The sequence below is a fragment of the Equus przewalskii genome, chromosome 13, assembly GCF_037783145.1.
Source record: "Equus przewalskii isolate Varuska chromosome 13, EquPr2, whole genome shotgun sequence".
Classification (NCBI taxonomy): Eukaryota; Metazoa; Chordata; class Mammalia; order Perissodactyla; family Equidae; genus Equus; species Equus przewalskii.
The window spans coordinates 3334251-3359745 of record NC_091843.1 but is presented as its reverse complement, the minus strand read 5'-3'; the positions used below and the strand labels follow the sequence as shown (position 1 = coordinate 3359745).

General features: G+C 52.7%; 1 protein-coding gene across 1 annotated transcript in view; it reads right to left on the bottom strand.

The window, feature by feature from the left end:
• The window catches only part of COL23A1 (collagen type XXIII alpha 1 chain), a 318576-nt gene that overhangs the window by 39531 nt on the left and 253550 nt on the right, over positions 1-25495 (bottom strand). The window contains exons 3-5 of the mRNA XM_070570148.1: positions 25197-25241; positions 8887-8894; positions 7354-7380 (exon numbers count right to left, since the gene is read on the bottom strand). Of these exons, the coding sequence (XP_070426249.1) occupies positions 7354-7380; positions 8887-8894; positions 25197-25241 (80 nt within the window). The remainder of the gene's footprint in view (positions 1-7353; positions 7381-8886; positions 8895-25196; positions 25242-25495) is intronic.

The window sequence follows — 25495 nt, the reverse complement described above, 5'->3', positions numbered from 1 at the left end:
GGGATGCTGGAGGCTGCTTTGCTGCCTGAGGTAGTGGGAGAGGTTCAGCCAGCAGCCAGCCTGGAGGGCGCCACTCTGCAAAGACTCCAACACAGGCACGTGTGCAACAGGCAGGACAAACCTCCTCTGCTGGCCCCCACAGTGCTGTCCCGGCTAAGTGCTCTCCCAGAGCTCGACTTGGGGAGGAGGTGCCTCGCGGGCTGAAATCTGGGGCTGGAGGCTTCCCGGCCATTGCCAGGAACATGCAAAAAGCTGCAGAGGGCGAGCGAGGCATCCGGGAACCGAGGGCAGGAGCCACAGCTCAGGCCTCCTGTCCTCTGGCTGCCCCACATGTGACACTTGAGGGGATGCGGGGCACACAGCATGGGACCAAGGCAAGCGGCCCCAGTCAAGGAGTGTCTGCCCTAGGCTTGCAAGGGACCCTGAGGAGGAAAGGCCAGCATGGTGGCCCTTTTCCTCGGGCCCAGCCGTGGCTCCCTGAGGTTCCAATCTGGGGGCTGTTGGGGGGCTCAGGACATCTGCTTTCATCCCGTCCCCGCTCCACTCTGAATCTGGGGAGCTGGGGAGCAGCGCTGCAGGGGTCAGATGAATATGAGATGTAGGATGCCGAAATGTAAAAACAGATGCATTTGGGAATTTACAGAGGAATCATTTAACTAATTACATTTTTACAATCAAAGCTGTTTTTGAACTCCTAGAGTGCAAGAAAGCATAAGAATGTGTGGTGCTCTGGGGTCCTTTTTTGTTCACTTGATTAATTCCAAACAGTCCAACTGAGTTATTCGTTTTGAAATTGGTCCCAGGCTGAGGCCCTGTCTCATTCAGCACATCTCAGCTCCCAGCTTGTGTGTCCCCGGGGCCGAGGCCGGCGGTGCCCTGGTACTGATTCTGGAGCTCCTGCCCCGCCCCCCCAGGCTCCTGTGCCTTTAGCCAGAAGGGTCCTGGGTGCTGCCCAGAGCAAGGAGTCCTGGTTCTGGTCCCTCGCCTGTCAGAGCAGGCCTGCTACTCCCGCGAGTCTGCTCCCTTCACTCCATCCCCACTGAGACATTCTTGATTCAGGCTTCATCTGCCAATATTCGCAATCACCTCCGACCTGGACCCCCTGCCTTCCGTCTCTGCCCTGTAGCCAGGGAGGCCTTTCCAATATACACGTCTGTCCACGGCACGCAGGGGCTTCCTCGGCCTCCAACTCTTCTGCTGCCTTTCCCTGCCTGCCCTCAGAGTCGCCATCCCTGGGCACATGGGACCACACTGCACGTCCTACTGTGTTCACAGAGGCTGTGTTTGTGCTGCAAGGACTGCCTTACCATCTTGTCCTCCTGACAAACTCCTATTCATCCCTCAAGACACACCTCAAATGTCCCTCTTCTGTGAGGCCTCCCCTGGTGCCAGGCAGAATTAGCCGCTCCTTCCTCTGTGGGGCCGGAAGCCCTGTCTGCATGCGTTATAGACCAATCCACTGTACCATAAAGATTTCTTTACGGGAGGCTCTCCTGCTCGACCGGAACACAGCGGTGGCATGGGTGGGTGACCAGCCTTCATGTGTGGTCAGAATCTCAACAGAGGAGGCTGGGCCCAGAAAATCACTTGAGCAGCTCAGAGCCCAAACCAGTAGGGACCCATGAGCACTTGCTGAGTGGGACGTGAGGTTCCAAGGGCCGTGTGGGCCTGTCTCCTTCCCTCAAACGACCGGGTGCGAGACAATCCACAGACAGGCACGAGTTCTGACGTATCGGGGTGGGATGTCCTTCCACACTGAGAAGTGCTGCACAGGTCTGATTCCGAATGTTTTCACCAGGGCTGAGCAGCCACCTGGGGTAGGGCGGTGGTCCCCAGGCCAGCCCCGCTCCGTTCAGCTGCTCCCTGACAGGAACAGGACCCTGGCCAGGGAAACAGAATTAGACATTTCATCGTGAGGAAGGTGTTTGATGGCTATGATGCAGAGGTGTGTGTGAGGGATAGGAGAGAAGACAGAAGGGAGAAATGGGCTTCTTCATTGAAGTCAGCCTTGGTTTTTTGTTTTTGCTTTTTGGCAAGCAGGAAAGGGTCTTAAGGGTTGGCTAACAGGTGTGGAATGCAGCGCACGCAGAGAGAGCACCGGGGCCAGACAGAAACAGGCATGAGGAGGGGCAGTGGAGCAGTCACTTGCGTATCTGCCTCTCCGGTCGGTGAGGGGAGGAGGATCCTCCAGCCGGCGCACAGACAGTCCTGAGCCGTGACCTGCTTCCTGACGTGGGGCTGGTATGACAGAGGAGACTTCACAACCGGGGCGCCAATCTGGGCTTTGCCTTGAGTCTCAGCCAAGTCCTGCCACCCTCTGAGCTCAGCTGCCCCCTCTAGCAAGTGGGGCCGACGCCGTCCACCCATCTCCCAGGGCGAGACAGCATGTGTGAGCGGGCACCCAGGAAGCACTCCACCCAGGCGCTTGCTTCCCTGGCACATTGGAAGGGCTGTGGGGGGCTGGGAGGGGACAGTCCTTTCTCCCAGTTCTCTCGGGAGGGGATCCCCTGAGCCCTGGCACGGCAGTCTGTCTCTGGGGACATGTGGTTTTCTATAAGCACAGAGCCAAATTTCCCTGGCCTCCCACCTCTTACATGTCCCCAAGATTCTACTCCATGCAGCCCCAGAGACCTCTCCAGCCCCCCTTGTACTATTTCCCCATCTTTAGCTCGCTCGCTCTGGCCACACTGGCCTCGAGGGCACCCTGGACTCACGGAGCTTCCTCTAACCTCATGACCTGTGCACTTTTTCCTCTGCCAGGAACCCAAGGTCTCAGCTCAAATGTCACCTTTCTCAAGAGCCTTCTGATTATTTGATCCCAATTATGCCCATCCATCCACCCAGTCAGCACCCTCCTCACATTGTCCTTTATTCTCTTTCTAGCACATTTCACTGTTTGAAGCTATCTTGTTTGTTTCTCTTCTCCCCACCACAGGGAGAGGCCTTGTCCCTCTTGTTCAGTGCTAGTCCAGAGACCCAGAAACGTGCCTGGCATAGAGTCAATGACTGACAGTGTCTTTGAGGTGGGCCTGCTCACTACCTCGGGCCTCGGCGCCCTGGCACTTGCTGGGTTTCACCATCTCCATGCACCTCTGGCCTCACAAACTAACACTCTCCTCACACGTGCAAATGTACAGAAACCTTAAGTCCTGGAAGATGTTACCAAAAACACATTTTTCAAGAAAATTTTCAATTGCATTCTGAAGGTTTGAAATAAACCAGGAAGTCATTAAAGTTCAATGGTAAGAGTCAGAAGTCAAAATACTAAAGAGGAGGAAAAGTGAGGGTTTGGACGTTGTAAACAGGAGATGAGAGTGTCTCATGTTTTCTGTGCAGAAGTCAAGGTGCAGGCAAGATTAAGCCTCGCGTGAGAGACAAGTCTTTCATCTTAGACGGGAGCCACAGTTTGGAGAGGAAGAAGGGGTTATGATAAGAAACCTCCAGGAAGATCACAGTGACCTATAATCTTTCGTCCCTCTCTGACCCATGGCAGGCGGGCTGTGCTGGTCCCCTCTTCCACAGCTCTCCGAAGACTGTGACTGGGTCTGACCCATCTTTGTGCCACCTCAGTACCCAGCACAGGGCATAACATCTTCTAGATATGTTGGACGGAGCCAAGCTTCCTATTTATGAGATGCAAAATCACTTATCAACATCAATGCTGATTGCTACCCCAACATGAAGAGTGCAGCGCCCAGGGCTCCTCTTCAGGTCCCAGCTTGGACTTACAATGTTCTGAGCTCCAATACCCCCTATGCTGCAGATGCCACGATGTCTGCTGTCCCTGGACCTCTTGGGATCTGAAAGCTCCCGAACGATGGCTGCGATTTTCTCTGTAAACTCTATCCCTGCAATTCCAACCTCTACCACCAGGTGGCAGCTAGGATTACAGAAATTTATCAAAACTAGCCTAATTTCTAAAACTATACTTCTAATGAAAAATACCCTAAATTAAAACAAGATACACACACACATATGTATTATTGTATTGGCATAGATTTAAAAGTATGATAATACCCACAGTTGGGCAGAGCTTGGGGGAACATGCAGCCTTCACATGTTCTTGGTGGAAATGAAAATTAGCACGGCCTCCTGGAGGGCAATTTGGCAAAAGACATCAAAAGCCTCACACACGTGTAAACCCTTTGGTCTAGCAGTTCAACTTCTAGACATTTATTCTAAGGACATAATCATGGAAATAAACCTACATTTATTCCTAGGATGTTGACTATGAGGGTGAAAAATTGCCAATATAAATAATACAACTTGGAGACCAGTTAAACACATTATATATAATATAATAAACATGATAAAATATGACGTAGCTATTACATTCTATAAGAATTCTTAATGATGTGGAAAAATGTCATGCTATATTAAGTGAAAAAAATAGGCTACAAGAACGTATGTCCACTGTAATCCCATTTTTTAAAATAGCAAATATAAAAGCAAACTTGCCCATAAAAAATGTTGCAAGAACAAATACTAAAATATTGAGCAGACTTATCTGTGGGTGGTAGGATTATGGATAGCTGCTTTTTCCTTTTTTTGTGCTTTTCTCTATTTTGGGAAGGTTTACAGTAAACACGCTTCTGTTGTCATCAGCAGAGAGCTGTCACTGAACCCTTGCAGCGGAAATGACAGGCCAGCTCCGAACAAGGAGGCCATGGACAAGGTGGCCTGGGCCCTTGTCCGTCCACCACCTGTCCCTCAGACGTGGGTGGCTCCTATGCCCCTGACCCCCATTGGGCCACGTGTGGACCTGGTTTCAGCTGGTCTCACTCGGCAGGGGAGGGCCGGCATGGATGAATCCAGAACATGCAGCCGGCACAGTCTCCACCCAGCCCTCCTGCACGACTCTTTTCTTGCTCTTTCTTTGCCTTACAAAGTGACATGTTTTTAGCACAAAGAAAAAAAAAAATCCTCCCCAGGGCTGGTCTTGAAATCTCCCAAACTGCCCTTTCTCAGAGCCCTGTGCCTTCCAAACGCTGCCGTGTGCTGGTGCATCAGCACCAGCTGAGCCCGTCCTTCCTCCCTCGAGGCCTCTGCGGGGGGTGGGGGGGTGGGGGGGTGGTGGCGGCAACGACGACGGGGACACACACAGCCAGAGCATCGAGGGAGGGGTTGCCGTGCGTGCTGCCCCTGGCTCGCGGTTGACCCCATCAACCCCTCCAGCTCTGTTGGCGGGGCCTTGCCGGTTCCGAGAGGCTTGTCTGCCCCAGCCGCGCAGCCGAGCCAGGGCTGAGCTGGACTGGGTGGCAGGACGGGAAGCTCGTGTGGTTCTCTGTGGACAAGGTGCCTCTTAGGTGGCCCAGGAGTGCGGCAGTCCCCCTACCCTCTGGGGCGACCACACGGAGCTGTCTGTAAACAGACCCCAGGCTGGGAGCCAGGCCCTCCACGGGCCAAGAGATCTGGATTTCAGCTCAAAACACATGGGTCCCAAGTGCCTGGGCAAGTCCCTCCACCTTCCCCTGCCTGCCAGGCCTGCTTCCACCCTGCAGGGGACGTGGGCGGGCGTTGCCCTGCCCTGTGGGCCTCACAGAAGGGACGGCCTGTGGCAGTGCTGGTGCGAGGGTGCTTGGAGGCACAGAGCTGGGCAGGCCAGCTGGCTCCTGGCCCTGGAGGCACGAACGCCCTGAACGGCCAGCGGGCAGGGCTGCCCAGCCGAGAAGACGCCCAGACCCTGTGGCAACAGAGGTATGCACCCACACCAGGACGGGGACCTCAGGAAAAGGGGCCACCAGCCCCGAGGCAATAGTGGGTTTCTGCAGCTTCCCCGCCCTGTCACCTGGCCCAGCCGGCCTACGCTGCCCAGTGACAAGGAGCTGGAGGGCCAAGGGCACCGGAGCAGCCTGCAAACGGGACCTAACCCCCTCCTTCCCAGGAAGCTCCTGACTTCACACCAGGTGGACACACTGTGTGCACACCCACCCTTAGCACCCCCGCCCCAACATTCACAGAGCCCCATCTCTGGCCCAGGCTCGGCAGCAAGCTCCTCACACACCTCACCCTCAGGCTTGCCTCCGCCCCATAACAGCCCCAGTAACCGACCGCTGTTTGCTCCAGGCTGACCTCGCTCCACCTGAACCCCAGCTCCCCTCTTCACAGGCAAGGAAATGGAGACTTCGGGCAGCCGAGGGGCTTGCCCACCGTTTCACAGCCAGTGAGTGGTAAAGATGGGATTTACTCCCCCGGCTGCCCAGCTGTGCACCTGGACTCCTGCCCGTCGCTCACAGAGCCCGCTGGCCACCCCCCCCCAACCCTGCCTCCCACCTGGGAGGAAAGGCAGGGATGGTGGCTGAGGGAGAAGAGGCCTCTGTGGGAGGGGGATCCCCCGGCAGCTGGTCTGGAGCCCCCTGCCCCTCACCTGGAAGAAATGATTCCCACCATCAGCCAACATCCTCTCTGATGCTCACAGCCAGGGAGAAAGGACTCCGGGGTCACTGTGTGCTCAGAGGAGACAACAACGGGGGAGGAAACCCACTCACTCTGCCACTCCCCTCCCCTTTGGACACCCAGCTAGGAGGCAGCAGCACTGGAGACCAAGCAGGGCCTCCTGACGCTCCACGGCCTCTGGGACGGTGGCTCCTGCAGGACCCTCCCCTCCATCGCTGTGACTCTGACCCTGACACACCTGGCCCTTAGAGAGGCCTCTGAGTCAATGAACATTTTCCTTCCTGCATCTCCCCGGCCTGAAGGCCCAGAGCAAATCTGTCCCCAAGGATGGTGCAGCCAAGCTCTCCTTCCGCCAGGCTCGCCCCTGCTCTGACGCAGCAGGACTTCTGGACGCTACGTCATGGTCCTAACTGATGCGCAGGACTCGGCAACGCACAGCTCCCCCATCCTGCTGCTTACATGGCGCTCACCAAGCCCGTGCTGGGGACCTTGCTTCCAAGAATAAGCTAATTTTTAGGTTTAACTGTAGAAGATCTGAGAAGTGATAACATGAAAAAGGCCAAACTGGACCCAATCAGTCTCCCGTTCCTGAGTGGTAACAGGACACGGTGGGCGGGGCCAGGAGTCCTGTGTCCACTGGCAAGAGGTTGGGGGCCCGCCAGTGTGGAGGACACTCCGCAGTCAAGGGCTGGACGCTGGGCTCGGGCGACACCCTGGGCAGGAAGGGCGGTGCGGGTGGATTCAGACGCCAGGGGGACTCCTGGAAGCCTCTTTGATTTGCCTGCGGCTCTGCACATCCCACCTCTTCACAGAGCTCATGCTAATCCCCTCCACAGAGAGACCAGACCCCAGAGCAGAGGAGGAGGGAGCAGTGCAGACAGGGAAATAAGGGCTCAGAGGAAGGACACCGGCTCGAGAGAAAAGGGCAAAGAGAGCAAAAAATAAATGGCAAATTACCGGGTAGCCATCTCGTCCTGATTGCCCCTGTGGTAATTAATACGTTATTAATAATCAGACTTTCGGCAGAAAACCATATGGCAACACTTAGCACTCACCCGGGCCCCCAGGTCCCCCACTTTCTGCGGGGTTTGCAGTTGATAACTGGCTCCTTCGGTGGGCCTCAGGGCTCTGGCGGGTCTGGGGGACAGAGCACCCATTTCTCGCCTCAAAGGGCCAGGCTGCAGGGCCACCAGGGCACACCCCACGCGTGTCCTCCCCTGTCAGCCGGGACCACGGTGAGAACCCCGTGGGGACACGCTTCCTACATGGGACCTGCTGAGGGGCCTAGAGAGCAGATAGGGGCTTCCTGCTTGTTGCCACTTTGACGGGTGAAGCAAGAAAGACAGCCCTGGGAGGCAGATATAGGGGTGGGGAGTGGGGGCATTGATTGCTACTGGATGCTACTCCGGCCCCACGTGCTCCTGGCCAGTGCCCCACACATCGGCATCTGTCTCAGGTTACAGGTTGTAAATTCTGCATTTGTTTAATACACTTAATAGTTTAACAGCCAAGTTCAAAAAAAAAAAAAATCTCTGCATAGCCCTCTGCATTACACACTTCAGCGAGCTCACACAGGATCGCCTCCCTGTGACAGCCAGGAATGACTCAACAGTGGAAAATTGCTTGTGGCCAACAAATCTACCAATTCTTGCTGGCTCGCTTTTCGGCTCGATGTGGCCCTACATGTAGGGGGAAGCCCAGATTCCAAAGGGTGCCGATCGGGAAATGAATCACTGTGGAAGTCAAAAACGAAACTGCTCATCCGAAAGGAATTCCTTTAGAAGGTTGCTTTTGGCTCAAGCCGACTGTCAATGTGCTTCTTGAATGGATTTGTCTGGACTCATCGGGCTCTGAAAAACTGCCAAGACGAATCAAAGGCAGACTTGTCACATGTCTTGGAGAAGGAAAGGGATTTCCGTCCGGGCCCACTGATGATCCCCTGCGTTCAGTGCTGCCTGGGGCTGCCAGCCCCGCCCTCCCCCCTTCTCAAACTCAGTGTCCTCACTGGCCAGCTGTGCTGGGGAGGTCTCAGCTGCCCAACCCAGAGAGGGACACATATTTTGGCAAAGGAGGACAACGGACCCCGGGATCTAGTGATCAAGCCCAACTTATTCCTGGCGTAACTGCCCTTTCTGCCCAAGCACATGAGACAAAAGCATCTGAACAGATCCCTTGTTGCAGGGCACTTGGGAAATCTGGGCACGCTGCTTGCAGTTCTGGGCCAGAGATTTGGTGAGGAGCGGCCAGGCTCGTGGCAGCTCTCTCGGAAGGCAAATGGTCATAAAATGCTTCCCAGGGCAAGTCAAGCCATGGAGTTCTGTGCTTGCATTCATCTACAAATTGAAAAAAGTATGGTCCCTGTCTGGGACAGGGATTTCTTTTTTACAGGACACACCTCTTCAACCAAACATTATTTTCATGGAAGTGCAACAGAGAGAGAACAAAAGGTCTTATCTTTCAGGAGCAGAGAGCATAATCCAGGACACTTACAGGAGGACCTGCAAAACACAAGCAGAGAAGCCTCGTCAGTAGCAAAGTGAGAGAGGGGCCCTTGCCCAGGCCGGCCCCTCCCTCGCACAGCTGCTGCCCACCCATCGTCGCAAGACTTTGATGCCCCAGAGCCAAGTGTCGGGGGGAGAGGGAGCGCCTTTGTCGTTGAGCAGCCGTGGTGGGCCTGGGAATGGAAATGACCATCCCGCATGCATTGGTCCACACATTCATTTCACAGGGCTGCTGCTGGTTCCCGCTTGGGGCTCCCTGTGTTGGGTTTTGTCACCCTGGGTAGGAATGCACCTGTTCCTGCTTGAAGAACAAATCTGGGTGCCCACTGGGGATGGGTTCATTTCTATTGAAGGGGAGAGACTTGAGGGAGAAAACAACTGGGACAGAGGGAAGGACACTCCTAAGGGCACCTAGATGTGTGTGGCTGAGCAGACGTGCGGGGGTGCCCGTGGCCCAGCCCTGGGGTTAGGGGAACCCAGCCTGGGTGTGCACGAGGAAGCTGAAGGGGCCGAGTCTGCAAGCATAGGTGGCAGCTGCAGGAAAGGCTGGTGCAGCACGCTGAGACTCGACCCACGGCAGCTGAAGACTCAGGGAGAAGCCGCCAGTGTCCTCACCTTGCGGTTTGCAAAACACAGTGCATATCCATGACTACATCTGGCCTTCTCAGCAGTCTCTGTGAGAGGTATGATGACATACCCATTGACAGAGGACAACAGAGGCTCAGAGGGAAAGAAGTGACTTGTCTAAGGCCACATAATTGGTTAAGGTGGAGCTCATCCCGGAAGGAGGTCGCCCAACTCTCCAACCCTATGCACTTTCCATGCTGCTGTCAACCCAGTAACTCCTCTGCTCCAGCAGAGCCTGGACCTCAGTCTGGAGAGCGAGGCCAACACAGGGAGGTGGCACTCAGCAGTCAGTCGGCCAACACATATTTGTGGATTGCCACCTATGAGCCGGGTGCCTCTGGGGGCCAGTAACGGGACCCAGTGGTGAACGCAAGACGCAAGGTCTCTGACTCAGAATTTCCCTCGGATGGATAGAAACTGAAGAAAACAATCACACAGGGAGAAGCACTGGAAGCTCCCAGCACATAATGAGGGAGCCGAGCCTGGCTGGGCTGACCCAGGCCGGGAGGCTAGGCTGAGTCCAGAGGGTGAGGGATGATTATCTGCCAGGAAGGGGGAGGCAGGAGCACGGCAGAGAGGGGAATGCTCAGAACACGTCAAGAACACTGGGCTTTTGAGGGGCTCTGGGAAGCCCAGCGGGCTGCAGTAGGAGGGGCCCGGGGAGAAGGCAGGGCAGCCAGAGCACAGGGCCTGTTTCCATGTCCTGGCCCAGGGCGGCTTCACTCACAGGGCAGTGGGGGGTCGGCACTGAAGGGTTCTGCATGGAGGAGAAATGTGAAGGAGCAGGAACGGGTGCAGGGACTTGTTGCAGCTGTCCCCGTGTAGGGGACAGCGGCCCAGACTTGGGTGCTGGCAGTGGAGATGGAGAGAAGTGAGGGTCAGGAGACCTGATGGCGAGGACAGACAGGACACACAGGACTTGCTCATCAATTTAATGGCTCGGGGTGGGGGAGGGGTAGGGAGTGCATGGGGCTTACAGGAAGGAGAGAGATGAGACAGATTTCAGGCTTGAAAAACTGATGTATGATGCTGCTAATACTCAAGATGCTACCATGGGAACTATGTGTCCCCTAAGACTACACAAGGGGCGGGCCAGAGCATTGGCCACTCGACATCCGCATGCTGACTCCGCACTTTCTGCCAATGACCTTGCCCCCTGTTTTACAAAGAAAAGAAAAGCCACTGGACAGACTGGCCGTCACCTTTCTGATGCCACCCACACACCCCTGTGTGCACCTGCACCTGGGCCCGGCCTCTCAGTGCCCCTCAGGGGAACTCAGAGGAGCTGACCTGCTGCCACCCTCCCTGCACCTGCCGCACCCACCGCTCCTACTCCACCGGTCAGTGAGGCCCAGCCTCTCAGGAAGATCCCTCCCGACAGCTCTGACAGGGGCTCCAGCACCTCGGACTAAAACACCAACCTTTGCCCCACAGCCCCTCTACTCCCCCCACTAGCCGTGCTCTCTCCCTCACCCACTCTACTCTCACCCTAGTCGTCCTCTCTCCCTCAGCCCCTCTACTCCCCCCAGCCGTCCTCTCTCCCTCAGCCCCTCTACTCCCCCCGGCCGTCCTCTCTCCCTCAGCCCCTCTACTCCCCCCAGCCGTCCTCTCTCCCTCACCCCCCTCTACTCCCCCCGGCCGTCCTCTCTCCCTCACCCCCTCTACTCCCCCCAGCCGTCCTCTCTCCCTCACCCCCTCTACCTGCCCCCCGGCCGTCCTCTCTCCCTCAGCCCCTCTACTCCCCCCAGCCGTCCTCTCTCCCTCAGCCCCTCTACTCCCCCCAGCCGTCCTCTCTCCCTCAGCCCCTCTACTCCCCCCAGCCGTCCTCTCTCCCTCACCCCCCTCTACTCCCCCCGGCCGTCCTCTCTCCCTCACCCCCTCTACTCCCCCCGGCCGTCCTCTCTCCCTCACCCCCTCTACTCCCCCCCGGCCGTCCTCTCTCCCTCACCCCCCTCTACTCCCCCCGGCCGTCCTCTCTCCCTCACCCTCTCTACTCCCCCCCGGCCGTCCTCTCTCCCTCACCCCCTCTACTCCCCCCAGCCGTCCTCTCTCCCTCAGCCCCTCTTCTCCCCCCAGCCGTCCTCTCTCCCTCACCCCCTCTACCCACCCCCCCGGGCCGTCCTCTCTCCCTCACCCCCTCTACCCCCCCTCCCCGGCCGTCCTCTCTCCCTCACCCCTTCTACTCCCCCTAGCTGTCCTCTCTCATTCACCCCTTCTACTCCCCCTAGCCGTCCTCTTTCCCTCACCCCTTCTACTCCCCCCAGAGCCGTCCTCTCTCCTCACCCCCCCATTCCTGCCCTAGCCATCCTCTCTCCCTTCACCTACACTGATAGACGGGACACCTCCCCTCGCTGCCTCTCTTTCCCATCTTCCACTGTCTGGTGACCCTCGGATTGGATCCCATCCCTGTTGCTCCATCGCAGCGGCTCTCACCACATCTCCAGTGAGCAGAGACCACTCACAAAGCCCAGCAATATTCGTCTCCTGCTCCGACTCTCCGTCCACACTGCAGCTGCGCCCTCCTCTTGAGCACTGTCTTCCTTCGCTTCCTCCCACCGCCCTGCTGTTCAGCTCACTCGGGCTCCTCTCCCCGCCTCGCACGTGAGGCTCCTCAGGGTGCATGTCTAGGCTTTGCTCTCTTCAGGGCTCTGCTCATGGGTGTCCTCTCTCCATCTTCCCTGAGCATCTCACCCGGGCTCATGACTACAGGAGGCAGAGGTGTCCCAAATGTGTATCTGCAGCTGTGACCGCGCCTCGGAAGCCCTGGCTCCCTTTTTGAGCTGCCTACTTGACATTTCCCCTTGAATAATCCCAGGATTCCTCAAGCAAACGTGCACAGCCATGCTCAGGATCTTCTGCCCACACACATGCTCCTCTCCAGTTCCTCGTCACCGTGGATGACATCCCTTTCTACCTGGTTGGTGAACCAGAAAATGATGAGTCCTCCCCAGCCCTCCACATGCTCCCCCGCCCCAGTCTATCGGCACGTCCACTGTTTGTTCCTCTGGAATCTGTTCACTTAGGCCTGTGTCCAATACCACACCCTAATCCACGTTCCCACCATCTCCTGACTTGCAACAGCGTCCTCATGGATCTCCCTTGTCACTCATTCCTCAGACAGTCACTGAGCTCCTACGCTCTGCCAGATGCTGTTCTGGGCACGTGGGGTACATCAGATTCCCAGGAAAATGTGCACCAGGCAGAGGGGACACCCAGTGCACAGATGTCCTGGCTGGAGACCCAGGAGCTGAAACCCACCAGGAATGAGGGGATGCACTTGAGATCAGAGACAGCCTCAAATACACTGACTCATTGCCACTCCAGTCCACTCTGGGGCTAGAGTGTCATTTTCTTTTTTTTTTTTTAAAGATTTTATTTTTTCCTCTTTCTCCCCAAAGCCCCCCAGTACATAGTTGTATATTCTTCGTTGTGGATCCTTCTAGTTGTGGCATGTGGGACGCTGCCTCAGCGTGGTCTGATGAGCAGTGCCATGTCCGCGCCCAGGATTCGAACCAACGAAACACTGGACCGCCTGCAGCGGAGCGCACGAACTTAACCACTCGGCCACGGGGCCAGCCCCTAGAGTGTCATTTTCAAGATGCAAGTCTGATCAAGGCACTCCTGCCCCACTCCTCACTTTCCCAGTGTTCTCAGGACAAAGCCTCAAATCCGAAGTCCCTTCCAGGCTCTGATCTGCCCCGCCCTCCACCCAAGCCCCTCAAACTCGTGGGAAGAGAGCTGCCACTAACAGAGGGTGGTGGGCAGGCTTGTGGTTATCGGGACAAAATCAACTTGGAGCCACGCTCTAGCATGAACCAGGATAAATTCCAAAAGGATCAAAGATTTACATGTTAAAAAAATATATCATAAAAATCCTAGAGGAGAATATGGGAAGATTCCTTTCCAATCATGGAGCGGGGCAGGCTTTTCCAGCTCTAGTTCTAATCCAGAAGCAATAAAATAAGAGTCTGATCCAACCATTTAAAAACAAAAAAGTCCGCGAGGCAGAAAGCACTGTAAGAAAAGTCAAGATCCAGAGTGGGAAGAATATTTCCAACTCACGGCACAAAGGCTAGACACCTGGATGTCAAAATACTCCTACAGACCAACTCAAAACATCAACAGAGCCGGCCCAGTGGCCTACTGGTTAAGTTCGGCACACTCTGCTTCAGTAGCCCAGGTTTGCAGGTTTGGATCCTGGGCGCAGACCTACACCACTTGTCAGCCATGCTGTGGCGGCGTGCCACATACAAAATAGAAGACTGGCACAGATGTTAGCTCAGGGTAAATCTTCCTCAGCAAAAACCCAAAACAAAACAAAATAAACCATCAACAACCTAATAGAAAAATGGTCACAAGATATGAATAGTGAGTTCACAGAAAAGAACATACAAATAGACCTTAAGTGTAAGAAACAAAAGCAAATCCTCATTCATAACAAAAGAAATGAAGGTTAAAACTATAATTGTATCAGATTAGAAGAAAAAGGAAAACATCTGATGACTCACTGTGTGAGGGAAATGAGGACAGTCCCCTCACGCATTGGTCGAGAGAGGATAAAGTGGTACATCCTCTCCAGAGAGTGATTTGGCAATACTAATTAAGATTTAAAGTGCATGTGCCAATGGCCTCAACAGTGATGCTCCTAGAAGTTTATTCTGCAGGCATGTTTACACATATGTAAAAGGTGTACAAGAATACTCGTTGTGGAACTGGTTCAGATAGCAAAAACGAGAAACAGCACAAAAGGAGCTGCTTAAAGAAAAGATGGCATACTCATCTGAATAGAATACTATGCAGCTGTGAAAAAGACTGAAGCAGTTCTGTATGTTCTGATATGAAACAATCTCCAAGGCATATTGCTACACTTTTAAAAAAAGGTGTGCAACAGTATGCTATTATGCAGCCATTTGTGCTAAAAAAAATCTGTGTAAACATGGAACATCTCTGGGTGTGGATACAGGAAGGTGGTCATCAGAGTCGCCTCCAAGTGAGGGAACAGGTGGCAGGAGGACGGGAGTGGCAGGGGGAAGCTGACTTTTCCCCACGGACTCTTTGATGTCCTTGGATACACGTGTGTAGCTGTTCAAGTTGGAAAAGGCAATAAATTTTAACTTAGAAATGGCTGCAGTAAGCTCTGCGTTTTGTCTGGTCCTGCAGCCTTTTCTGCCTTTCCTCACTCTCACCTCCAAGCTCCCCCGAAGGAAGCTCTGCTGGGGATTATCATTCCGAGAGCCTGGGGCCTGGTGTGAGGCCGGCGCGTGGAGATGAGGTAGGAGCTGCCAGGGCTGCACTGGGACCTCGGCCTCCTAGCTTTCCCAACGATCTCACCAACCCCCGCTGCAACCTCGCCAGGTGCATTTTACAGATGAGGAAGCAGGCTCAGAAAGGCTACCTGCCCGGGTCCCGTCCTCTTCTGGTCTGGGCAGAACCCAGGCAGTCTGACCTGGAGCCTAATAAAGGGGCGGAGAAAGACCGTTTTGGCAGAAAGAGCTCTGACATCTCCTGAGCTCCCCCCAAGGTCCTGGGAGGGGGCATGGCATGTCTGAGATCACCCAGCTAGTGAGCGGCAGTGTGGGCTGGAAGCAGGGCTGTGGGACCCCAAGCCCCCAGCACCCACCCCGTCTGCAGGAGGCTGGCCAGAGTGGGAATGGCAGCCTTCCGGAGCGTGATCCTGTTGCTGGTGGGACAGCCACATCTAGCCCATCTGAAAGACCCCACCTCGCTCGGGCCCAGCTGGCACCATGTCACCAGGCCACCATCACTCACATCAGCACCACATCTCAGCCTCCAACCCAGCTCCTTCTTCTGGGCACCCCAACCCACCAGCCAGAGAGGCTTCAAAATGCCCACCCCTTCCCAGGGCTTCCGGGTACACGGGGAAGAGTGCAGAAGCTCCCTGCACAGCTCGCCTGTGGGGTCAGTCCCCGTCCTCCTCAGCCACCACACCGCTCCACTTGTGTCTCTCGATTCTCCAAGGGGCCAGCTCTCTTTGGCCTCAGCACGTTCACATCTGCTGTGTCCCTGTGTCGGCCAGCCGTGGCTTCATCGCCGCCACCTTGGAAACGCCTTCCACCACCGTGAAATCTGAAGACATCGCCTCCCTCTTGGCCCCCCTTGGTTTCTATCACAGCTCCATGATCTAATTACTAAATCCATTTATTTGTGCAGTGTTTATTGTCTGTCAGCCCCTTTAGCAAGGCAGCCCCCTGAGAGCTGGGGCCCCATCTGCCTGGCCTCCCGCCATCTCCCTGCTGCTGTTCTGCGGGCCTGGCGGGCCGGGCACTGAGCAAACACGCACCGAATGGCTGAGGGGCCAGAAGGGCAGGAGCGCCGAGCCGCCCGGCAGGCTGTCACCTCTTCTGAGCCCTCAGCACCCAGCTTCGGTGTGCGGGGTTTGTGCTGTGGCTGCCACAGCCTCTGGAGAGAGAATCTGCGTCCTGCAGCGAGCTGGAGATGGATGGGTCGCAGGGCTTGGCTGAGGCCGTCCAGGGGTCCCTGCTTAGAAAGTGAGGTGGGCTGCAGAGCCCCCAGCCGACCACGTGGTGGCTCCCCCATGGCCCAGCCCCATTCTGCACACAGATTTCAAACATGTGCTCCAGACATTGGCTGGATCTGCTGACTTTGCCGCCAGGAATGTGGGAGCAATTAGATAAGAGCCAGATGACTTGGGAAATAAATAAAATGGATGTCAGGGAGCAGAGGGTCACAGAGTCTGAGGCCTCTTTAACTGAACTAGTGTGGCCCCACAGGGTTTCCCAAACTGGGAGCCACGCTCCTCACACCTTAAGGTTAGGAGGGCACATGAGCTGCCTGTTGACAGGTCAGCAGGAGTGGGTGGACGGTCTGGGGGCCCACAATGCCCACCCTGAGATCACTTCCTGAGTGTTTCCCAAAAGGAAACTGGAAAAGCAAACTGGGAAGGATATTTCCCACTGGGAGGTGCGCCACCCATACACCAGGCCTTGGTGCCTGAGGCTGCTAGGGTCACTGTCCGTCTCACACCCACACCTGCTCCTCCGTGTTGCGCCTGGACTCCTGACTGCAACTCTGCCTGCACCCTGCTCTTCCCAACACACCCTGGCTCTGACCCAGCTCTCTGCCTCTCCACTCAGGCAGCTCAGGGTACGAGGCCCTGGCTCCTGACCCTTGGAAACCCATCCCACCATGAGGATAGCGATCTCCAGCCATGCTTCTCTGGGGTTTTGCCCAGGGAGGCAGCGTGGGCCAAGGGCTTTTAAACTGAGTTCGCAGGTAGATGGAACAAGGCTTGGAGGTTGGCAAATCCAAAGCCAATAATGAGTTAGTGCGCCCAGCACTTAGCCCAGGCCTCAGGCCCTGGACTTAACTAGGCCAATACTGTCCGGGGGTGTCCAGGCCTCAGAATCCCGGCCTTCCAGCTGAAGAGGTCTGGAGCAAGTGCCTATTCTTTGAGGCAAAGTCTGCTCCTGTGACATGTTGGGAGTGACCATCGCTGCTGCTCTGCCAATCTTTTTCTTCTTCTTCTCCCCAAACCCCTAGTACATAGTTGTACATTCTGGTTGTAGGTCCTTCTAGTTCTTCTCTGTGGGATGCTGCCTCAGCATGGCTTGATGAGCGGTGCCATGTCTGTGCCCAGGATCCAAACTGGCAAACCCCAGGCTGCCAAAGTGGAGTGTGCGAACTTAACCACCATGCCACTGGGCGGACCCATGTCTCTCTTTTAACATAGGTATTTACAGCTGTAAATTTCCCTCTAGGCACTACCTTATCTACATTCCATCACTTTTGGTATGTTGTGTTTTCACTTTCATTCATATCCAAGTTTTTTTGATTTCCCTTGTGATTTATTCTTTGAGTCATTGGTTATTTAGAAGTGTAAAGTTTAATTTCTCTGTATTCGTAAATTTCTCAAATTTCCTTTTCTTACTGATTTCTAATTTGAGTTCTTTGTGATCGAATGACATATTTTATATGATTTCAATCCTTTTAAATTTATTGAGGCTTGTTTTACAGTTAAAACGTCATCCACACTGAAGAATGTTCCATATTCACTTGAAAAGCATGTGTATTCTGCTGTTGTTTACTGGAATATTCCATAGCTGTCTGCGAAGTCGAGTTGATTTATAGTGTTGTTCAGGTCTTCTTTTGTTGTTTCTTCTATTTCTTTGCTGTTTTTTTTGCCTATTTGTCCTATCCATTATCAAAAGTGGGGTATTGAGGTCTCCAACAATTATTGTTCAGCATCTATTTCTCCCTTTAATTATCAGTTTTTGCTTCACGTATTTTGGGGCTCTGTTGTTAGGTGCATTTAAGTTTATAATTGTTACGTATTCTTTCATTGTTACAAAGTGTCCTTCTTTGTCTCTAGTAACAATTTTTGTCTTAAAGTCTATTTTGTCTGCTATTAGTATAGCCATTTTAGCTCTCTTTTAGTTATTGTTTGCATGATATATCTTTATTTTTTCAACCCACTGTATTTTCGAGTCTAAAGTTTGTCTCTTATAGATAGCGTATAGTTGGATCATGCTTTCTTTTTCGCTTGAGGAAGATTGTTGCTGAGCTAACATCTGTATCAATCCTCCTCTATTCTATGTGGAATGCAGCCACAGTGTTGCTTGATGAGCAGTGCTAGGTCCGTGCCTGGGATGTGAACTCCTAAACCCCAGGCCTCTGAAGTGGAGCACATGAATCCAACCACTACGCCACCAGGCTGGCCTGGATCATATTTTTTAAAAAATATAATTAAAAAATTTAAAATTGTGGGGCCTGGCCCGGTGGTGCAGCGGTTAAGTTCGCACGTTCGGATTCTCGGCAGCCCGGGGTTTGCTGGTTCGGATGCTGGGTGTGGACATGGCCCCGCTTGGCACGCCATGCTGTGGTAGGCATCCCACATATAAAGTAGAGGAAGATGGGCACGATGTTAGCTCAGGACCAGGCTTCCTCAGTAAAAAGAGGAGGATTGGCAGTAGTTAGCTCACGGCTAAACTTCCTCAAAAAAAAATAAAAAATTTAAAATTGTGTCAATACACACATAACATAAAACTTATGATCTTAAACATTTTAAGTGTACAGTTTAGCAGTGTTAAGTATATTCACATTGTTATGCATTTAATCTCCAGAACTTTTCCATTTTGAAAAAATGAAACTCTGTACCCCTTAAATAATAAGCCCTCATTCCTCCTTCCCCCAGGTCCTAGCAACCACCATTCTACTTCCTGTTTCTATGAGTTTCAGTATTCTAGCTACCTCAATAAGTGAAATCATACAGTATTTGTCTTTCTCTGGCTGGCTTATTTCACTTAGCCTAATGTCCTCAAGGTCAATCCATGTTGTAGCACGTGTCAGAATTTCCTTCCTTTTTAAGGCTGAATAATATTTCATTGTATGTAAATACCACATTTTGTTTTCATCCATTGAATTCATCCATTGATGGACATTTGGGTTGCTTCTACCTTTTGGCTATTGTGAATAGCGCTGGTATAAAATTTTTGTTTGAGACCCTAATTTCAATTCTTTTGGATATGTACCCAGAAGTGGTATTGCTGGATCATATGGTAATTCTATTTTTAATTGTTTGAGGAACCACCATACGATTTTCCAGTGTGGCTGCATTGTTTTACATTTCCACTAACAGTTTATAAGGGTTCCAACTTCTCCACATCCCTTCCAATAGCTGTTATTTTCTGATTTTTTTCAACAGTAGCCATCTTAACAGGTGTGAGGTGATATTTCACTGTGGTTTTGCTTTTCACTTCTCTAATGATTAATAATGTTGAGTGTCTTTTGGATCATGTTATTTCTTTCTTTCTATCAATTCTGTCAATCTGTATTTGATTGGAGTGTTTAATCCACTTATATTTAGTGTAATTGCTCATAAGGTAGGATTTAAGTGTGTCAATTTGCTATTTAATTTCTAGATGTCTCATGTCTTTTTTGTTCCTCTCTTACTCCACTACTCCTTGTTTTCTATTAAATAGATATTTTCTAGTGTACCATTTTAGTTCCTTTGTTTCTTTTACTCTATTTTTTGGAGTTATTTTCTTAGGGGTTCCCCTGGGGATTATAATTAACATCTTAATTTAAAATAATCTTGTTTGGATTTAAAAGAATTTACTTTAAATTGTACACAAGTACTTTGCTCCAATATAGCTCTGGGTTTTTGTCTTTTTTTAAGATTGGCACCTGAGCTAACATCTGTTGCCAATCTTCTTCTTCTTTTTTCTTTTGTTCTTTCTTCTTCTTCTCCCCAAAGCCCCCCAGTATATACTTGTGTATTCTAGCTGTATGTCCTTCTGGCTCTGCTATGTGGGATGCTGCCTCAGCATGGCCTTATAAGTGGTGCCACGTCCGTGCCCAGGATCCGAACCAGAGAAACCCTGGGCTGCTGAAGCGGAGCTCACAAACTTAACCACTCGGCCATGGGGCTGGCCCCTAGCTGTTTTTTTAATCTCCTTCTTTGTACTATTTATTGTCATAAAGTCACTGCTTTATCCATTATAAACTCATCAACACAGTTTTCTCATTACTGCGTTAGGCAATTGTCTTTTCAATCATAGTAGAGAGAAGAGTTACAAATAAAAATACATTGATACTATCTTTCATATTTACCTCTGTAGTCACCTTCACTGAAGCTCTTTATTTCTCTGTGCACTTAAATTACTGTCTAATGTCCTTTCATTTCAGACTGAAGGAATCCCTTTAGTATTTCTTGTAGGTCAGGTCTTACAGTGATGAATTCTCTCCATTTTTGTTTATCTGGGGATGTCTTAATTTTCCCTTCATTTTTCAAGGACAGTTTTGCTAGCTATAGATTTCCTTGTTGACAGTTTTCTTCCCTTCATCACTTTGGATATATCATCCCGCTGCCTTTTGGTTTTCATGGTTTCTGATGAGAAATAAGCTGTCAATCTTACTGAGGGTCCCTTTTCTATGATGATCATTATTCTCTTGCTGCTTTCAAGAGTCTCTTTTCATTTTTCACTTTTGGCAATGTGGCTATGATGTGCTTAGGTGTCAGTCTCTTTGACTTTGTCCTTTTTGGAGATTGGTGAGCTTCTTGGATGTGTAGATTAAAATTTTTCTTTAAATTTGGGAAGGTTTTGGCCACTATCTCTTTGTACATTTCTCCTTCTCTTCCTTCTGCCCTCCTGGGCCACATTGTGTGTATGTTGGCACACTTGATAGTGCTCCCCAGGTCTTTGAGACTCTGTTCATTTTCCTTCATTCTCTTTTCTTTCTTCCTTAGACTGGATAATTGCAATTGACCTATCTTCAAGTTTGCTAATTCTTTCTTCTGCCAGCCCAAATCTACTGGTGTGCCCCTTTAGTGAATTTTTCACTTCAGTTGTTATCCTTTCTAGCTCCAGAATTTCTATTTGGTTCTTTTTAAATATTTTTATCTCTCTACTGATACTCTCCATTTGGTGACATATAATTCTTGTGCTTCCCTTTAGTTCTTTAGCTTCGGCTTCCTTTAGTTCTTTGAACATACTCAAAACAGCAAATATAAAATCTTTGCCTAGTAAGTCCACCTGGGCAGTTTCCATTGACTGCTTTTTCCCCTTTTTTATTGCCATACTTTCTTACATCTTTGTGTATCTCACAATTTTTTGTTAAAGACTGGGCATTTAAAGTAATTTCATGTGGTCACTATGGAAATTAGATTTTGCTCCTCGTTTTCAGGATTTGTTGTTGTTTTTGTTACTGCTGCTCTTCGTTTGTTTACAGGCTTTCCTGGACTAATTCTCTAAAGCGTGTCTTCTTTGTCATGTGCAGCTACTGAATTCTCTGCTGGGTTCGCTTAATGGTCAGCCTAGGCAGAGTCTCCTTTAACCCCTTGATCAACGAGCCTCCTGCGCTGTGCTGAGGGCCCCTGTGTATGTTGGAGCACAGCTTCAGTGCTCGGCCAGGCTGCATCTCTGCTGTCGCCTTTGTTGCCCTGCTTGAGCAGACCAGCCAGAGGTGAGAGACTGAAGCCTTTCCTGGACACGCACAGAGCCCTGCACATCCATGTGCCTTTTAGATCCCCGGGAACATGCTGGAGCTTTTCAAAGCCCCCTTGGACAGCTCATCCCTTAGATTTTCATTTAAGTTTTTGCTTGCTCCCACTGGTATCACCACCACAGGCAGTTGCAATGTTAAACCATTGTTGCTGGGCGTTTTTAGCAAGCTCTCTGGAGATGAGAGTGAGCGGGCTCTGCGTCAGGTCAAATAAAGACAAGTCACGTGCACGCTCTTTTCCAGGGAGCTGCCTGACGGTCAAACAGTGGCAATTCTCTGAGAATGAGCACTTGGGAGCTTCAATCCTCCAGTGGCTGCTACTTTTCACAGGTACTGTGATTGCAAGGCTGATGGTTTTTAAGGGTACTACGGGGCTCAGGAGATGGGCAGGTTAAAATACTACAGATCTCACTGTTTTTTAGCAAGATTCATATGTTTTTCTTGAATAAACGTTTCTTGGGTTGTTGCAAGTCTTTCATTAATCTCCGTGGTCCTGAAAAGGTAGATTTTTCCTAGTCTTCTTGCTGCTTTTATGGAGGAGTGGATTTTCAGAGGTCCTTACTCCACCATTCCAGAAGTGCTTCTTCCACTGCATTTTCAGAAAGGGTGTCTTGGAGCCGGGGTGGATAGAACACTTAGCACTGAGGCTGCTGGTCTAGGGCTGCAGCTGTGGAGGGCTGGCGGGCACCTCTGTCTGTCTCTGCAGGTTTGGCACAGGCATCAGCCACGCAGCATGTGAGCACCTCATCCTTGTCTCTTCCCACCTCCTAAGCCTCACCCTGCATTTGCCCACCAGTCTCTCTCTCTCTCCCTCCTCCCTTTCCTCCCCTCTTCCTGTCAGCAAGCAGTGATTGACTGTCTCCTGAGGGCCTGGGGCCCAGCCCCTGCCCTGAGAGGACAGTGCTCTGGTGGAGAAGGACAAGTCTGCAGAGGAGACCGCCACAGCCAGGCGCGGGAAGCGTGGGCACAGAGGGAGGCTGGGGGAGGTGAGGAGAGTGACGAACACCCTCGGGGAAAGGAGGTTCTAGAAGGGGAAAGGATCCTGCCTAAGTTTCCCAGAAAGAGGACACCAGAGTCCAAGGGCAGTGCTGGGCTTCCCTAGCTGAGAAGTGGGCCGGGGGAGGTGAGAAATCCATTCCATTACAGTGGAGATGCATAAAAATTGCAGGGCCACGGAGGCGTCTTCCAGGCAAAGGCTCCCACTGGGAGTGAGAGAGGACCTCTCCCCAAGGCGGGCGGGTCAGCTCTGCAGCAGGAAGGCGTCTCAGCCAGACACTGTCCCACTGGCAAAAAGAGGCTTTCTCCCTGGGGCACAGGAGAAGCTCTGGTTTGTACAATGGAAGGCGTCAGAGCCAGGATGTCCATGGCTGTGAAACTATCTTGAAATAAACACGAGGCCTGGCCAAAGCTAATCAGAGAGGGACATCTGCTCTGTGCCGCTCACAGTTCTCTGACAGGCAGAGAATCAGGACACGGCTGGGAAAGGCCAGCGAAGGGAGGAGGTGCTGCTCACCCTGTGCTGGCAGCTGACCTTAGATAAGGCCCTTCTTCCCTTGCAGCCTCAGTTTCCTTATCTGCAAAATGGAGATAATTACATATTCATATCTTTGCAGGGCTCTGTGAGGATCCCATGAGATGAAGGACCTGAAAAGACCCAGTGCAGTGTCAGGGGTCCTGTAAGTCCTTGTCTTTCTTTGACTTTTAGATTCTTGTAAACTGGAGTCATAATTTGAATGGGTTTTTGAGTAAGTTGAATAATATTATACTTTGTCCTAAAAAAAAGTCACTATCTAGTTCTTATCTCCTTCTAAAAAGGATGTCGGGAGCTTACAATAAAGGGCAGTAAAAGCTTTTACGAGGACAGAAAGGAGAACTGAGTGGTGACATGTGCATTTGGCGGGCTGGTGGTGTGGGGTCGGGTGCTGATGATTACGCACAAAATCCATGGCAATCAAACACAAAACAGCCTTCAGCTCCTAGAAGTCAAAGCCAACTGAGAACCATAAAGGGCGCTTCCTACCACTGAACTCGAGGGTGTTTATCTGGAGGGCCTCTTCATGACGAACCAGAGGAGGCAAGCATGCAGCACAACAGGGGTGAGAAGCCCATGCCCAGAGCCAGGGAGGAGTCTGAGGTTGAGAGAGAACCAGCCCTGCTCTCCCTGGGCCCAACTGGCCTGAGGTCCTGATGGTGGGCCCCTCTGGCATGACCACCATGCCCTCCTTGTGGAGTTGCTTAGGGGCTGAGCATGCGTGCACTCATTCATTCATTCATTCACTGTTCTGTGCATTACGTTCCCGGGGCCTGCTCTGTGTGATAGCCCCAGACAGGGAGGTTAGAGCAGGCTTTTTGGAGGAGATGCTTGAGCTAGACTTGAAGGACAAAGAGTAATGAACTTGGGGTAAGAGTCCAGGTAGAGAAGAAGACATCTGTGCAGGGGAGGACGTAAGGGTGCAGGGTTAGAGTGGGAGGGCCCTGGACACCCATGGCGAGGCTGGAGGTGGGGGACATGGTATGAGGAGTGGTGAGGACAGAGAAGGGGGCATGGTCCAAGACACAACGAGGAGGAGACTCACTGGGACTTGGCGTGGGCACGGTGAAGGGAGGGATGGAGGATGATGCCCAGGTGTCTGCACGGGGGAGCGGGTGGCCAGAGGCGACCTCCCTGCGATGGGGAGCTGGAGGAGAGCAGGTTGGGGGAGGTGCTGGGTTCAGTAGTGCAATGTCCAACCTCTGAGCCCAGAGGAGGCCACTTGGCTGGAGGCAGGGAGGGGGGTGTTGTCAGAATCACGGGGGAGCTGAAGCCACAAGGGTGGGAGAAAGGAGAGAAGGGTCAAGGGCAGATTCATTTAAGAGGCAGCTGGGGTCCTACAGAAAAGGCAAAGAAGCAGGGGTCAGAGACGTGGGAGGAAACGCAGGCCAGAGCTGGGCTGGGAATACCGAGGGGAGTGGCCAACAGCGCGGGTCAAGGAAGATAAAGACAGAAAGTGTCTCCTCCATGAGGAGGCCAGCCGTAACTTTGGCCAACATGATGTCAGTGGAGTGACAGCAAAAAGAGACTGGAGGGGCTGGGTTGAAGGGGAGGCAAGGTGGAGGAGCTGGGGTCGGGGCAGGTGTGTGGACGCCTCTTAGGGAAGCTTCCCGGAGAGTCGGGGCAGGGGATGTACAGACGGAGCGCATTTGGGTGGAACGAAGATGGCAGGAGGGAGAGTGGCGCCAACTCCAGGTGAGTCTGCAGCCATACGGGAGGGAGCGAACAGTCTCTGGTGGCTCTGCCAAGGGAAGGACAGGCCAACTCTGGCGACACCAGAGAAGTGTCACGTTGTGTTGAGGGACCCGTGGTAGAGACTGTGGGCGGGGGAATCACCATCAATTCCCAGAGAGAGAGGAGGCTGTTTCAGGTGGGAGACCAGGCAGTGACCTTCCAGGCTGACAGTGAGGTTCGGGGGGTGGCCAAGGGCAGAGAGGCGACTGCCACTGGAATTGTGGATGTCAGGAAGCGAAGAAGGGCAGTTCTGGGCACTGTGGCTCCAGGGACAGCGGTTGGAATTGGAAGGGAGAGGAAGACTGGCCTGGGGAGGAGGGTCCTGCGTTATGGGGTGGTACAGGGACTGGCACCCCCAGCCAGGCCCCAGGTCAAGGGCAGACTTCCAGGCTTAGGTTTAGGAACTGAGAAAACCTGGGACTCACCAGGATCGCCTCTTCTTCCAGGCTTGCCACGCCGTCCAGGGGGGCCTAGACAGGAAACAAGGATAGGCGCGTTGAGAAGGGGAGCCAGTGGGCTTGGGCGCAGCCTGCCTGCTGTCGGCCCCCCACCCAGCACAGCATCCTGGGGGCAGCCTGCTCACCACCCCGCTGGCTAGAGGAGGGGAGAGGCATGGGGAGAAACCCCGTCTCCTGCCCTCCCTCGCCCCTGCTCCTCTGCATTCTCCCCTCACTCACTCATTCAGTTACTCCATTATCTGCTCACTTCTTCATTCACGAGTGCT